General features: G+C 38.2%; 1 protein-coding gene across 1 annotated transcript; it reads right to left on the minus strand.

The window, feature by feature from the left end:
- Positions 1–3,689: 3,689 nt before the first annotated feature.
- Positions 3,690–14,378, minus strand: LOC141333048 (protein NLRC3-like). Its single transcript, XM_073837993.1, has 3 exons — positions 14,120–14,378; positions 11,211–11,273; positions 3,690–5,506 (listed from the first exon to the last, which is right to left on the minus strand). Exons 1-3 carry the CDS (start codon positions 14,376–14,378, stop codon positions 3,690–3,692), a joined length of 2,139 nt encoding a protein of 712 aa, XP_073694094.1.
- Between the last annotated feature and the right edge of the window lie 712 nt (positions 14,379–15,090).

A 15,090-nucleotide genomic window follows, 5' to 3' on the forward strand; every position in this document is an offset into this window, starting at 1 on the left:
TTGTTCTGTTTGCTTTGGTTTCTCCCTTCGTCTCCCCCCGTTGTTCTGTTTGCTTTGGTTTCTCCCTTTGTCTCCCACTGTTGTTAGGTGCGTTCGACTTCATGCAGCGCTGCGCAGACCGATCGGCGGCTGACTTGAAGTAGTGCATGCCGGTTAGAAATTTTGTCCGACTTGAACCGGCGCCGACGCCACGTGACGTTCACGTGTGGCATCAAAGTAACGCGAGAGCGTTTGGAGAACAGCCGGCTTGCTCAGCCAGCGCAACATTTCAGAAGGGACTGCGCCAGGCTGTGATGACGTCACAGCTTCTCATGATTGGCCACATTCACCACATGACGATGATCACGCGTGTTTCGTGCATAACAAATCAATTTGGATGCCATTTCGTAAATAGTTTACGATCTTTTGACTGCAGTACATTTTATTCCCTTAAATATTTTATATTGGATTTGTGCATAAGTTTATTATTGTACTTTTTTCATACAGACCACTTATAGTATTCAGCTGCATATTTAAGTAATATTTTTAATGGAATAACTAAAATGTCACAGACATTTAATGTAATGTGGTCAACATTGATTGATGCTGAAATCTGTAGTTGCTAAGTTACTTCACTTGCATGTGCTGCATTTCTTCCAACAAAAAAGGTATTTCTATAGCTTCCAGTTCATCTGCAATAAAGTAGGCAAACGCCACGTGATCTGCCATGTTTGAAGGTGCAACGAAATCTCCAACTTGTCCGACTTGACGGCTCCGTTTTCAGCTCCTCCCTGACTGCTTTCGGCTAATCTCACCGATCGGTCTGCGCAGCGCAGCATGAGCTCGAACACACCTAATCTGTTTGCTTTGGATTCTCCCTTTGTCTCCCCCCGTTGTTCTGTTTGCTTTGGTTTCTCCCTTTGTCTCCCCCCGTTGTTCTGTTTGCTTTGGTTTCTCCCTTTGTCTCCCACTGTTGTTCTGTTTGCTTTGGATTCTCCCTTTGTCTCTCCCCGTTGTTCTGTTTGCTTTGGTTTCTCCCTTTGTCTCCCCCCGTTGTTCTGTTTGCTTTGGTTTCTCCCTTCGTCTCCCCCCGTTGTTCTGTTTGCTTTGGTTTCTCCCTTCGTCTCCCCCCGTTGTTCTGTTTGCTTTGGTTTCTCCCTTCGTCTCCCCCCGTTGTTCTGTTTGCTTTGGTTTCTCCCTTTGTCTCCCCCCGTTGTTCTGTTTGCTTTGGTTTCTCCCTTCGTCTCCCCCCGTTGTTCTGTTTGCTTTGGTTTCTCCCTTCGTCTCCCCCCGTTGTTCTGTTTGCTTTGGTTTCTCCCTTCGTCTCCCCCCTTTGTTCTGTTTGCTTTGGTTTCTCCCTTTGTCTCCCCCCGTTGTTCTGTTTGCTTTGGTTTCTCCCTTTGTCTCCCCCCTTTGTTCTGTTTGCTTTGGTTTCTCCCTTTGTCTCCCCCCGTTGTTCTGTTTGCTTTGGTTTCTCCCTTTGTCTCCCCCCGTTGTTCTGTTTGCTTTGGTTTCTCCCTTCGTCTCCCCCCGTTGTTCTGTTTGCTTTGGTTTCTCCCTTTGTCTCCCCCCGTTGTTCTGTTTGCTTTGGTTTCTCCCCATTCAGCGTCAGTAGCCGCTTTTCCACTGTCGGGCCAGTGCGAGCCAGTGCTAAGAGCGTGCCGGGCGTGGCCAATGGCCTCGAGTCGCAAGCACCAAGACCAAAAGTAAGCTGCGTTTCCACTATCGAGCCAGTAGCCTCGCTGCGCAAACCTAAAGCCCGCCCTTTACACACCTCTTTGAATCAAACGTCACGAAACCTCTCCCCTTTCAGCGGGGAGATTGAAAGTAAGTCACCGTAGTGTGATTATCGAAGGCAGAGAGCCGAAGCGGCTGTTTGCTCCTTTCGGTGTTTTCTTGGTGGAAGATGAGGCAGCGAAAACAAGATGCGAAGACGGAGGCTCAGCAGCGTTTACGGCGAAAGCTTATATTAGCTGCAAGGCGAAAAAGAACAATAAAGCGACGTGGAAGCCAGGAACAGCGAATGCAGAAACGTCTAATGTTGGTGATGTCTGTTCTGAGGCAAGAAGTGCTCTGCAACAGTTGTTTATGCAGCAGCAATATTTGTAATATACTGTATTACATTAATAAATCACTTGAAAAGAAGCTTTGTTTTTATGACCGACACACAAGTCTTTCGTCTAACTTTGTATTACATTAAACTAAATGTTGCATATTATCTACACACTACTGCAAAAAATAACTACACAGTTGTACTTCTAATATAACTTTGTATGCTTTTATTTAGGTACAGATACAGGTACATGTTAACAATTTATCAAGGTGTGTTGGTGAGTTTCTGTGGGGTTTTTTGGACGATGTAATTAAACTTATACATCAGATCTCATTTTTATAGGATCTTATTTGCATTTTTCCAAATTTAAAAACGAGTAGATATTAATCAGACAGGCATTTAAATGTTTTCATCACAAATCTGTAACAACAGTTAATATTGTAACGATTACTGAATAGGACCTGATTTACACAGGACACAAAAGGTGCCCCATCAGATAACCACTTAAGTAATGTGCCCATCAATACTGCATTTCCATATAATATCTGCCTAATGTAAGTGTCTTCTCTGGGCACCGCTTTGTCCATTGTACGTTTTAATGCCTTTGTACTGCGCCCGCAATTTCTTCAACTTGTCTCGAACTTGCATTGTGGTGCGCTGGATATTTAGCTTTGCGAGTCCAGCAACGATGTATTTTATCACGTCTTTTTTTCTGCAGACGCCGTCAAACTGGCGTTGTATACTGTCATCGGCCCAAATACATAGAAGAGCCCTGTATTAGTAATACAGCGAAATGTGCATCTTACCGCAGACACGCTCCGCCTTTCACTTTGACCACGCCTCAAGCCCCGACTGGCCCGCTTTGGCCCAAGGTTTTCGTTAATAATAATAATACAAGGAATGAATAACCTGCCGTTGAATTACAGAAAATGTGTGTGTGTGGACTGAGCAAGGATAAATGAATCAAATAGAACCGACTCAGAAGAGATGTGTCGCCTGATCCACAAATGCACATTTTAATCACTACATGCACAAATTATGATACTTTCGTACAAACTATAACATATTGTATAACATTGTATTGAAAAATATGTCTCTGTTTGAACAAAATGCTGCACATTAATGTAATTCTTAACTCTGCAGACACCAGCATTTGTTTTAGTTATTAAATTGGATATTTTTCCAAATCTTGTACACGTTAATGAATCACACTGGGCCTAGTTTGTGTGTGAAATGCTGTAAACTACGGAAATTAAGTCTCAAAATCCAAATGAACTGCACAAGATTGACTCGAACAAGACCTCAATAAATGCACGCGTGTCACCTGATCCACAAATGCACATAATCCTTATTGCATGAGCAATTTCTGATATATGAATGCAGAACAGAACATTTTTATTTAAAAAACATGTCTATGTTTGAACAAATCGCAACACGATAATTTACTGTAATCCTGAATTACACTGATATCAATTGAAAGGCATTTGTTTGTGGTTAGTAAGAGACATGCAGACAATGTATGCAGTACATGGATAATTGTGAGTAAATCTATTTATCAATTTAAGTCTAAAATCATCCCATATCTAGTCCTCCACATATTTGAACAGTGATTCAGCAAATGTGAATGTCAAACCAGACAGAAGACAGAAGACATTACTCACAGGGCTTTTCTGCAGCATCTCACAGCTGGAATGAGTCTCTCATAGTTTGAAGGATCTGACGTGAACCTCTTTGGGTTGAGCTCATCCAGAACCTTCTCTGACATCAGCAGTACATAAGTCAGCAATGTGCACATTGAAGAGGAGAGATCTCTTCCTGAACCTTCATCTGAACTGATGTAACTCTGGATTTCCTCAAATAATGAATGATCTTTGAGCTCCAGTAAGCAGTAGAATAGGTTGACTAAAGCTTCATCTCTGATATCCTCATCTTGTTGTTGTTGTTTAATGTATTTAGTGGTTTTTCTGATGCTCTCTGTGGTGTCTTGAGTGTGTTTGATCAGGCCTTTGAGCAACTTTTGACTGGACTCCAGTGAAATTCCCATCAGAAACCGCAGGAACAGGTCCAGATGTCCTCTCTCACTCTGCATTGCTTTATCTGTGGCACTCTTTGTTAACTCATGAAATTTGACATTTCTAAAGAAGAACTGAAGCTTTTGTCTGGCTGTAGTTTGTGAATCTTCAAAGAAAAACTGTAGCTCTGTCATGTTCTTGTTCAGGTAACAGATGAACACATGCACTGCAGCGAGAAACTCTTGAACACTCAGATGAACAAAACTGAAAACCTTTCTCTTATGAAGGCCATCTGCCTTCTTAAAGATCTCAGCAATCATTCCTGTGAACTCAGCGTCTTTACTCACATTTATACCACATGCTTTCAGATCTTCCTCATAAAACACAATGTTTTCTTGCTTCAGCTGTTCAAATGCTAGCTTGGCTAATTTCAGAATCATTTCTTTATTTGATTCCAGGAGCTTGGTGTCTTGTTGTTCTTCTTGTTCATCATATTTCTGGTTCTTCATGTTCATCTGTATCAGCAGGAAGTGGATGTACATTTCAGTGAGTGTTGTGCTGATGTTCTCTTCATTGGTCCGGATGAGAATATGCTGAAGTACTGTGGCAGTGATCCAGCAGAACACAGGAATGTGGCACATGATGTAGAGACTACGATTCGTCTGAATGTGTTTGATGATTCTGTCGACCAGAGTCTGATCTGTGATTCTCTTTCTGAAGTACTCCTCCTTCTGTTGGTCAGTGAATCCTCGCACCTCAGTGAACAAACCTACACATCGAGGAGGAATCTGATTGGCTGCTGCTGGTCGTGATGTCACCCAGACAAGAGCTGATGGAAGCAGAGTCCCTTTGACCAGATTCGTGAACAGCACATCTACAGATGATCTTTCCTCAACACTGTCCACTGACTTACTTTTAAAATCCAGACGCAGGCGACTCTCATCAAGTCCGTCAAATATAAACGCAAGTTTAGATTTTGTATATAACTTTGATTTCTCCAGGCCCTTCAAATCAGGATAAAATTTCATCAGAAACTCATGGAGATTGATCTCTGTGTCTTTAATCATGTTGATCTCTCTGAATAGAAGCAGAAACACACAGTCTATATCCAGACTGGTTTCATCTTCTGCCCAGTCCAGGATGAATTTGTGCACAGAAACAGTTTTCCCAATGCCAGCGACTCCCTTGGTCAGCGCTATCTTCTCCTCATTCTTTCTCCTCAGTTCATTAAATATATCTTCACATTTGATTGGTTTGTCCTGTGATTTCTGGGTCTTTAGAGCATCATCAATCTTCAGAATCTCATGTTCCTGATTGACATCTTTCATATCTCCCTCTGTGATGAACAGCTCTGTGTAAACAGCCTTCAGATCTGTGTCACTGTCATCGCTGTTGCCTTCAAAAATATATTTCGCTTTATTCTTCATCTTGGTTTTGTGAGTTTTCAAGAAATTTTCCAACTCTATAATAAAAAATGAAAAAAAAAAACATTAAACAATTTAGAAAAAATTTTCATATCATCATTATTAATAACTGGTGCATTATCAATTCATACTCCTTAACATAATGGTTTTCTAGCACATTAAACAGGATGTGATGCTGTACAACATGGGTTGACCTGCTTAAATGAACTTTTGCCTGTGTGACTGTAATCATGTCTTGATGATACCCAGCCCTTGTCCACACTAATATGTTTTTGTTTGAAAACACATTTTTCTCTCCATTTTGTCCTTCCATCCACACTGAGATGGCATTTTTGTCGACGAAATAGAGCTTTTTGAAAGTGCAACCTGGATGTGTTAGTAAATTAAGATATTTCCATAAATACAATTATCATGCCAAAAGAACTGCAACTTACTATGACTGTTTCGTCAGTATCAGCTCAGTGAGGTTTTATGAGGTTTTACCCATGCGCAGTAAGGAGAATTTAAAGTTTTTTAACGATTCAGTGTGGATGAGAAATGTTTGGAAAACACTAGTGCGGACCGAGAGCATTTTATAATGAAAATGCTGTCCCAGCAAACACAAAACGTTTTTACAACTTTCCACAACGTTGTACTTTGGTTGCAATTAGGTAATGTTGTAGTGCAACGTTTTAAAAACGTTTTTAAAACGTTTGTTTAAATAAAATAATGTAACCAAAATAAAACGTTTTAGAAATGTAAAAATATTAGACTAGATGAGAACAGATAATTAGAACGCTACATTCTGATAGTTTAATCATTAGCAAGCAAACCAAATCATCTGTTCAGATTTTCGCTCACTGTTTTTGCCATAACAAACATCCAAAGACACTTATCAACATAATAGTGAGAATAAACCAAACTATTACTTTCAAACAGACATCAACATCTAAACCTCTGTTCACCTCAGTAAAAAACTTGTGTAAATGTATGACAGAAATAAAGTCAATCTGGTTTATAATAAGTAAACCTGGTAATGCAGTTCACATCCAATGTCCAATAGGAAGATTCCCACTTAAATCTTTATTAAAATGTTAGTGGATAATGTTCTAATAAATAAATCATGAAACATTTGTATAATGTTTTGAGAATGTTATTCTACCTTTCAGGAGAATACTCCTAAATAAATGGGAACTAACATTACCGGAACATTCTTAGAACCAAACCATTCCTAGCTGGACAGATGCTCTCAGGACTGTGTTTGTGCAATGACCCCCCCCCCTTTCCTTCAAGTGTAACTTTAGTAATTTACATTTTTGTGCTCCACTTTCATGCTTTCTTTCAGCCATTCTGCCACTATGCAGTCCAGCAATAGCAGTGACGTAAATGAAAATGATTGACATGATTTGACCAGCAGCAGCTGATTGGATAACCAATTTATATCTACCCAATCACCTGCTTGTTTTTTTTAAATGTTTCTTATTGGCCAATTAGGGTCTTCTTTTGTTCGCGCCCTGACGGGCCAAGGCCCACCCACTTTTCAATAGGCCCATCCAAAATTTTTCTTCAAAAAATTATATTCTAATTTTGTCAAGAATGATAAAAAGGTAAGCTCATAATTTGTGGTAAAATAGTCTAAATATTAGTTTTAAAAAGTTAATTTTAAAAAGCTGGTTATGTCTAACCTGTCTTTGATGTTTCTGCGCAAGTTCAGCAGACAGTGGTTCGTCTTTGTTCCGATCAGAGCATGTGAGCGGAGAGTGCATTTCTGAATATTCCGCTTGCTCATTCCACTCAGGGTCGCTCGCTCAACCCGGAATGGACTGCAAATATGTGGAATAAGGGCTGCCTCCGACTAAAGTTTTTTTCTAGTCGACTAGTAGGGCCTATAGTTGTTCATTTTAGCCATTCGTGGACAAATCGCCCCTTTATATTAATTTCATTACTTAGGCTATATACCCGATAGATGAGCGTTTACGTAATATAGCTGCACTCAAGCGCACGACCACAAGGAGACATTTAATTATCTATTAATAAACTGGTGTTTTCTGTGTCGCAGCAAAGATGAAGTTGACGATGTGGTCTCGCCATGAACGCCAGAGAGAAATGCACATTTCATATGATTACATATTCAGAGAGAAGGGTAACCTATTTATTTTAGTTTGAATATTTTCGTTTAAAAGTAGACATTTCAAACTTTCTATAATAGATAGCCTATATTTCTCAAATCTGTGAGGCACAAGCTGAGTTTCGGCGCCCTTCAGTTCACATGCAATGCAAGTGATCGTGTCGGCGCCTTATTACATTGTCTGCTATATATTTGCTTGTTATTTATTAAATACAGGCAATTGGTTGATAAAACATTGATCAAAATTAAGATACAATTTATACAAAACGAAAATCTTTTAAAAAAGAGGCTACAAAACAAAACTTAATGAAGTGGTCAAAATGTTTTACCCATGTCTCCAGACATATTGCACATCTCATGATGTATCATATCTTTCTCATGCTGCATGCTCACTGCATGCTCATGCACTGCATGGTTTAACCTTTAGTTAAGTTATACCTTAAGAGTCTTCGTAGCGCGCTAAGAGACAACGTTATCGGGAAACGCAGCCCAGGAGTCATGCTTATGATGCATAATGGAGATTCCAAAGCGCTCTTCTTTGGTCAGAACCACGGAGAGCGATCGCGGAAAGGTCGTCCTAGAGGTCTGTGCGGGACTGCTTTTCTAGTCCCGCTCCCTCGAGGTTTTATTCCGCACCCACCCGCTCCCGCTATATATTCACGCATTGTTCACCTGCTGCCGGCTTAAAATAATTTTCTTCCCGACCATTCCCGCTAAATTTAGTTCTCGTTTCCAGAATCTCACATTTAACTATTAGGAAACAATACAGAGTATATAAAACTTTTTTTTCGCAGTACATCCATTATATTTCCATGTTCCACTTTTAAGACGTATTATAGCTTGCATTCAGCCCGTCATAGATCAAATGTTAGATCAAAATTATATTTTAGACATTCAATGGTGATTAAAAAAAATTGCAGCGCTGGTGGAAACACCAGACCATGTTAGCATGACTACAATGAATATGATCAAGAGCGGCTAGGACTGTCCTGTCAGCAGCATTGAGCGCATCTTCAGCGCAGCCGGAAGGGTTATGCGTTCAAGTGCACGCAATAGGCTAAAGCTTGCCACAAAGCACCGGCAAAAGTAATTACCATGACTGTGAAATAGCAAGGAGATATTTAAATTATTTATTTATAAACTAGTGTTTTCTGAGTCAGTGATGATGAAGTTAACGATCCTCCTCATCCATCTCCTCATTAGAGAGAGATACATCTTTACAGATTAGCTACATAATAAAAGAGTTTTTGTTTTCGATTTGTTTTATTTCGTTAAGTACTAAGTTAAAGCTTTCTACATATATTTATCATGTCTGACAAAAAAATAACGGTTAAATAGTTTCCACTGAAAATGTAACTGATCACGCTGGCGCCTCCATATAAAACGCGTTTCCACTCTCCGCACAAACGATTAAATATGCGCCTAATAGTGCACACACACACACACACACACACACACACATATATATATATATATATATATATATATATATATATATATATATATATACACACTTTTTTTTTTTGCCAATTCGTGATTTGAAAAGGCAAAGTCAAACATAGAGTAGGTCAACTTTACTTTAAGAAACAAAAAGCTTACGTTTAACGAACAAAAAATGCTCCAAACGTTTTTTTTCTAAATTAACTTAATAAAAAAGAAACGAAATTATAACCACTTTGCCATTAAATGCAAAACTGAACTATTTTAATTGACAAGAAATGTGGTCGGGACTCGGGTCCCGACCACATTTCTATATATATATATATGTGTGTATATATATATATATATATATATATGTATATATAGGTATGTGCATATTTAATCGTTTGTGCGGAGAGTGGAAACGCGTTTTATATGGAGGCGCCAGCGAGAGCCGCGGGAATGCAGACCTCTAGTCCGTCCTATGCACCGAAACTTTTTTACAATGCAACAAAATATTTAAAGAGCAAGCTATTAAAATCTATATTATGTATAGTCACAGATAATTTAACAGTATATTAGTCAGTAATTTTTATTAGGTTAAACAGTGATTAGATAACGTTTTTAATTTAACGTTCACAATTGGTCTGGCCCATCCAAACTGGAATCCCTGCGCCGTGCCGTGCCTGGTTCGCGCTTAAGTATAAAAAATAAAAAAATAAAAATTGTCTGGCCAATCCGAGGCCCCCTGAACACATGAGGCCCCTAGGCTGCAGCCTATGTAAGCCTGTGCGTTAATCCGCGCCAGTATGTATATATATATATGTATATGTATATGTGTAAAAAAGTGTGGGTTGGACCTGCTTAGATTAACTTTTGCCTGTGTGATTGTAATAATGTCTTGATGAACCTGAGCCCTCGTCCACACTAATATGTGTCAGGATTGTGTTATTTTCTGTCCTGTTCTGTTTCCCTTGTGTTTTCTCCCCCTCTGTTTTTAGTTAATTTGGTTTAGTCCTTGTTCCCCCCTTTTGGTTTTGTATTAGTTGGTTCTGTCTTGCCCATATTTGTATTTCCCCCTTGTTATCTCGTTTGTAGCCACACCCCTGTCTCTGTGTATTTAAAGTTTGTGTCTGCTCACTCCTATTGTCCGTCGATGATTGTTACTTCAGTTTCCCTGTATGCTCCTGGATTTCTGTTGGTTTAGTTTAATAAAGTGTTTTCATTTATTATAGTTTGTTCTTTGACATCACCGCCTGCTCAGAAATGACAATATGTTTTTGTTTGAAAACGCTAGTGATGGGAAAATGAAGCTTTTCGAAGCACCGAGGCTTTCCCCTCAACTGTATCGTAAAAAGGTTCGTTACTCGAAGCTTTTCAACATGTTGCACACTAATGACATCTTGTGGACAAAGGTGGGAAAAGTTGCTTTCACGTCCCAGATCTTAAAGCAATTTTGGACAGTTCCATTAAACACATCTATTTGTGCTATGTCAGAAAAACAGTAATTTTACTCGAATTGATCTGTAATTAAACGTTTTAATAAAATGATACACCATAAGCATGGTTCATGTAGGCATATATGTTCAAAGTAAATTAAGAATAATTTTGACTAATATTAGTATTAATTAGAAGTGCTTGTGAAGCAAGGATAACTACAAAATGTATATGCACAAAACTACACATGTACATATTTATTCGTATTATGATTTATTCTTAACAAAAAGTGAATGACACTTGATACTTGCACAAGGGGTTCGTGACAAAACATGAGAGCAGTTGTGTTTTAGATCAATCACATAATGCTGAGTGAGTGCAACCTGGATGTGTTAGTAAATGATGAGATATTTCTGTAAATAAAATTATCCTGCCAAAAGAACTGCATAAAAACAGCTCAGTGAGGTTTTATGGTTTTTTTTATGTGCAGTAAGGAGACATTTTTCAATGATTCAGTGTGGATGAGAAACATTTGCTGACGGAGAGTATTTTATAATGAAACTGCTGTTTTCAAATGTATCTGTAGCCTGAATCAATTTGTTGACAGTGCCACCTATTGGTTAATATTTTCATACTGTTGTAATCTGGGTGTCACTGGGGACAAACTGTTTTATTCTGTATATTTGTATAAAACCTGCCAATGATGTGACTGGCCCAGTAATTGCTGCTACAGTTATATTTTCTCTTCTTTCCATTGACAGACAGTGATTGTTATTTACCTGAGATTTGATGTTTATCAGCTCCAACAGGGACAGATGCGTTTGTAATTCCCGTAGCCTGAGCTGTGAGAAAGAGAGAGAAACACTCACTGAGATACATAAATCACACAATCACATCAGCAAAGAGGTACATTTATGTCAATCATCACACTGGCATGGGTGGACAGGCCATCTGGCAAAATATATAAGAATGAATTATAGACGTTTTTCCTGAACGTGGAAGTAAGTCCAACTCTTAACTGAAAGAATGCTTTGCATTTCCGGTCTGCATTGTTTCTAGTCAAATTAGGGTATATTCCGAGCTAATAAACTAATGTTTTTAAAAAGCACATGGCTCCATAGCGCCATCACTTGGCAATGTCGCAATGACCGTCAGTTGTCAGTTCCTCACTTCAATGAGTGTGTAGATGACACGAAGCAGCGGACATTAGCTACATTAAAAACAGATGGAGGCTATTTGAATGGGTTCCTATGGAAACCGGAACAGAAAAGCATTCAAACTGACTAATGGCGGCGCTCATCGTTTACTCAGGAAAAAGGTCTATAGTAAATGTATGTCGCCTACATTCGTCACGTGGCCCACTTGAGTCAAACATTCTAATTAATTCAGCTCTCTCTCAGCTCAGTGCAGTGGCTCAAAAGTGCTCATCAATGACAAAGGCTGTATCCGAAATCGCCCCCTATACCCTATTCACTATTCCCTACATTAGTCCACTCGTACAGTTCACTTGAAGGAGTGAATGAAAACGAGTGAGTGAATTCCGACACTAAGTGCACCGGAAGGACTGCCGCTTTTGCATAGTATTGCTTACTGTTTAACAATCATTTAAAACGGACAGTTCGAGTAGTAAGATTAAAGGATTTATCTTGAACTATGCCAAGGAGTTTATGTATAAACCTTGGTTAAACAATTTAATAATCAATTTACAACAAATTTGTACCTGTGTTGTACGCTGCATTACGCAGTAGACGAGCGCGTTGTAAAACGAACAGATGGATGATTCAGCTGCGGGCGCCATCGTCTGGAGAGACGCGGGAATTCAGTCGGCGCACGACTCTCACAGTGCATTATGGGTTATCTCTAGCTGTTGAGCGTACATCGGTTGTACACTCGTTTTTGCGGTGCATTGTGGGATTGAATGAGTGCACTCGAGAACGTCCACTATGGTTTCGAACACCACTTAAAATGGCTGTCCCCTCAAATAGTGCCCTATTTGAGGGTATAGGGGGTGATTTCGGATACAGCCAAAATGTTTGAAATAGCCAATCAAAGTGTAGAAGGTGGGGTTAAACATTCACAGAGCTGAGCTGCGAGACACTTGACTGCGAACTGAGGCAATGCAAGCGGATAAACACGATGAGACAATTCAGCAATATTTGCTAACTATTTAGGATATAAATGTTAAACGACAGACATTTATCAGGGATGCTAAATACCTTTTTTAATTTCTTAATGCCATTTATGATATTTATCGCAGCGTAAGATAAAAGTGAATGTTTGTAAATCTCTATCCAGGCTTTCTTCTGTAATTTCACGTGCCTAAGAAAATTTTGAAAAAATATAATTCTCAAACTTACTCCAGCTCATTGCAAATCTGAAGACTTTCACTTGCAAGTAGTGTGATTAAAAAATGTATATATATTAGACTATAATAAAAAGATTATTTGCTATTTTACATGAATTATTTTATATACAACTGGCGGTCAAATGTTTCAAATAATTAAGACTTTATTTATTTTTGGAAAGAAGGCTGAATTATTATGACCATAAATACAGTAAAAATAATAACATGAATTATTATACTTAAAAAAGTGGTTTTCTGTTAACGCTATTTTAAAATGTCATTTATTCCTGATCAAAGCTGAATTTTCCGCATCATTACTTCAGTCTTCAGTGTCAAATGGCTCTTCAGAAATTATTCCAATATACTGTTTTGCTGCTTAATTGTTAACAGTTATTATTTCTGATCAATTATTGCTAATGGTTCTTATTATTATCAATACTAAAAACTGTTTTTGTTTAATTTTTTTTGGAAACTGTAAAACTTTTACTTTTTCTAGAATTATTTGATGAATACAAAGTTAAAGAACAGCATTTATTTAAAATATAAATAATGTGTAATAAGTATAAATATCTTTCCTGTTGTCAGGATTTAGTCTTGTTTGTTCTGTGCTCCTTAGTGTCCCCACCATGTTTCCTATGTATTTGGTTTAGTCCGTGTTGTCCCCTCTAATTTTGGTTCCCATTGGTTTAGTCATGCCCATATTTGTATTTCCCCCTTGTTATCTCGTTTGCAACCATGCCCTGTTTTCTGTGTATATCAGTCTGTCTCTGTTCACGCCCCTTTGTCCGTCGATGAAGTTACTTTGTGTTTCCTGTGTACTCCTTGGATTTCTGTTTGTTTTACTTATTAAAGTGTTTTCATTTATAGTCCTGTTTTCCCGGCATCTCTTTTGAAACTCACCACATCACCTACACACGACTGTGACACCTGTCACTTAGATCTTTAAATACAACCTCATTAAATAAAAGTATTAATTTATATATTACAAATAATAAAATATGAAGCAGCACAACTGCTTTCAACACTGATAATAGTCAGAAATGTTTCTTCAGCAGTAAATCAGAATGATTTCTAAAGGACCAATAGAAAAGAACCATACGCTAGTCATTCATTAATGTTAAAGAAAAAAGAAAGTATTTTATTTCTGTATTGCATTATTATTTTCTCATGTTACTAAGTGTTACTGGTGTTAAAAATGTCCCTGTGCATAATGAGCTGGAGGGTTTATGGTGTGGAGGGCCACTCTGTGCCAGAAAGTCCAGGGCTGTTTTTTTATCCCCGGTGCACCACTGCACACAACACAAATGGACAATCACATTACAGTCACAGTAAAATAAACATTACCTTGCTTGTGTTCGTTCTCCAGCTGTTCAGCCAGATCGTTCTGGTTAATCTTCCTCAGGATGTCCACCATGATCTTCACAGCTTCTTCTGCTCCAAAACAGCCCACCATCTTATCCACTGTTTTTAATCTATCTGCACTCTCCATTTCAGACTTTAATATACGCTTATGATCTTTCTGTAAGTGCCACTGAAACCACTTCAGATCAGCATTTTCCAGGTCCATCAGTGTGTTCAAGAGCAGATCTTTAACAGATGCCATCGTCCTTCACTGATTCACAGCTGCAGGACAACAAGAAGATCAAGAAGTAATTTCACTCTTAACATGAGGATATAAGTGCTCAAATGTTACTTGGATTATGATGCTGTGAGCAGAGATAAATTAATGAAAATAACATATGGGCAATTGTTTTGAGCGTTTTCTTAGCAAAAAAAAAAAAAAAAAAGATTCTGTCATGTCAGTATCATATGAACTATTATTTACCAACCATGAATAACAATGATGCAGATGTTTTTTTTTTTTTTTTTTTTTCGTTTCTCTTGGACAGAATTTCTAAAACTCTTTTCAATTCTGCATTTTTATAGGATTCTGAAAGGGAGGTGTTTTCTTCAGAACTTAAACTTGTAAAACTAGAGCAATTTTAGAAAACGAATGAAGAATAGTTTTCAACACAGGTGAGAGTAAACCCACGTGGAGAATAGTGTTGTTTTTGGCGGCCGATTTTAATTTTAGGTTTAGTCTAGTCTTTGTGTGAAGCTGTCATTTTAGTTTTTATTAGTTTTAGTCACGTTCATATTCTTTTTAGTCTAGTCAAGTTTTAGTCGACTAAAAGTCTGAGCATTTTAGTCTTATTTTAGTCAGAATTACCCATGACTATTTTCGTCTAGTTTTAGTCGACGAAAACTGATGACATTTAGTCAATTTTTGGTCAATGAAAATTGTATTTTAGTCTATTTTTAGTAATGCAATTTTA

The sequence above is a fragment of the Garra rufa genome, chromosome 4 (genome assembly GCF_049309525.1).
Source record: "Garra rufa chromosome 4, GarRuf1.0, whole genome shotgun sequence".
Lineage (NCBI taxonomy): Eukaryota > Metazoa > Chordata > Actinopteri > Cypriniformes > Cyprinidae > Garra > Garra rufa.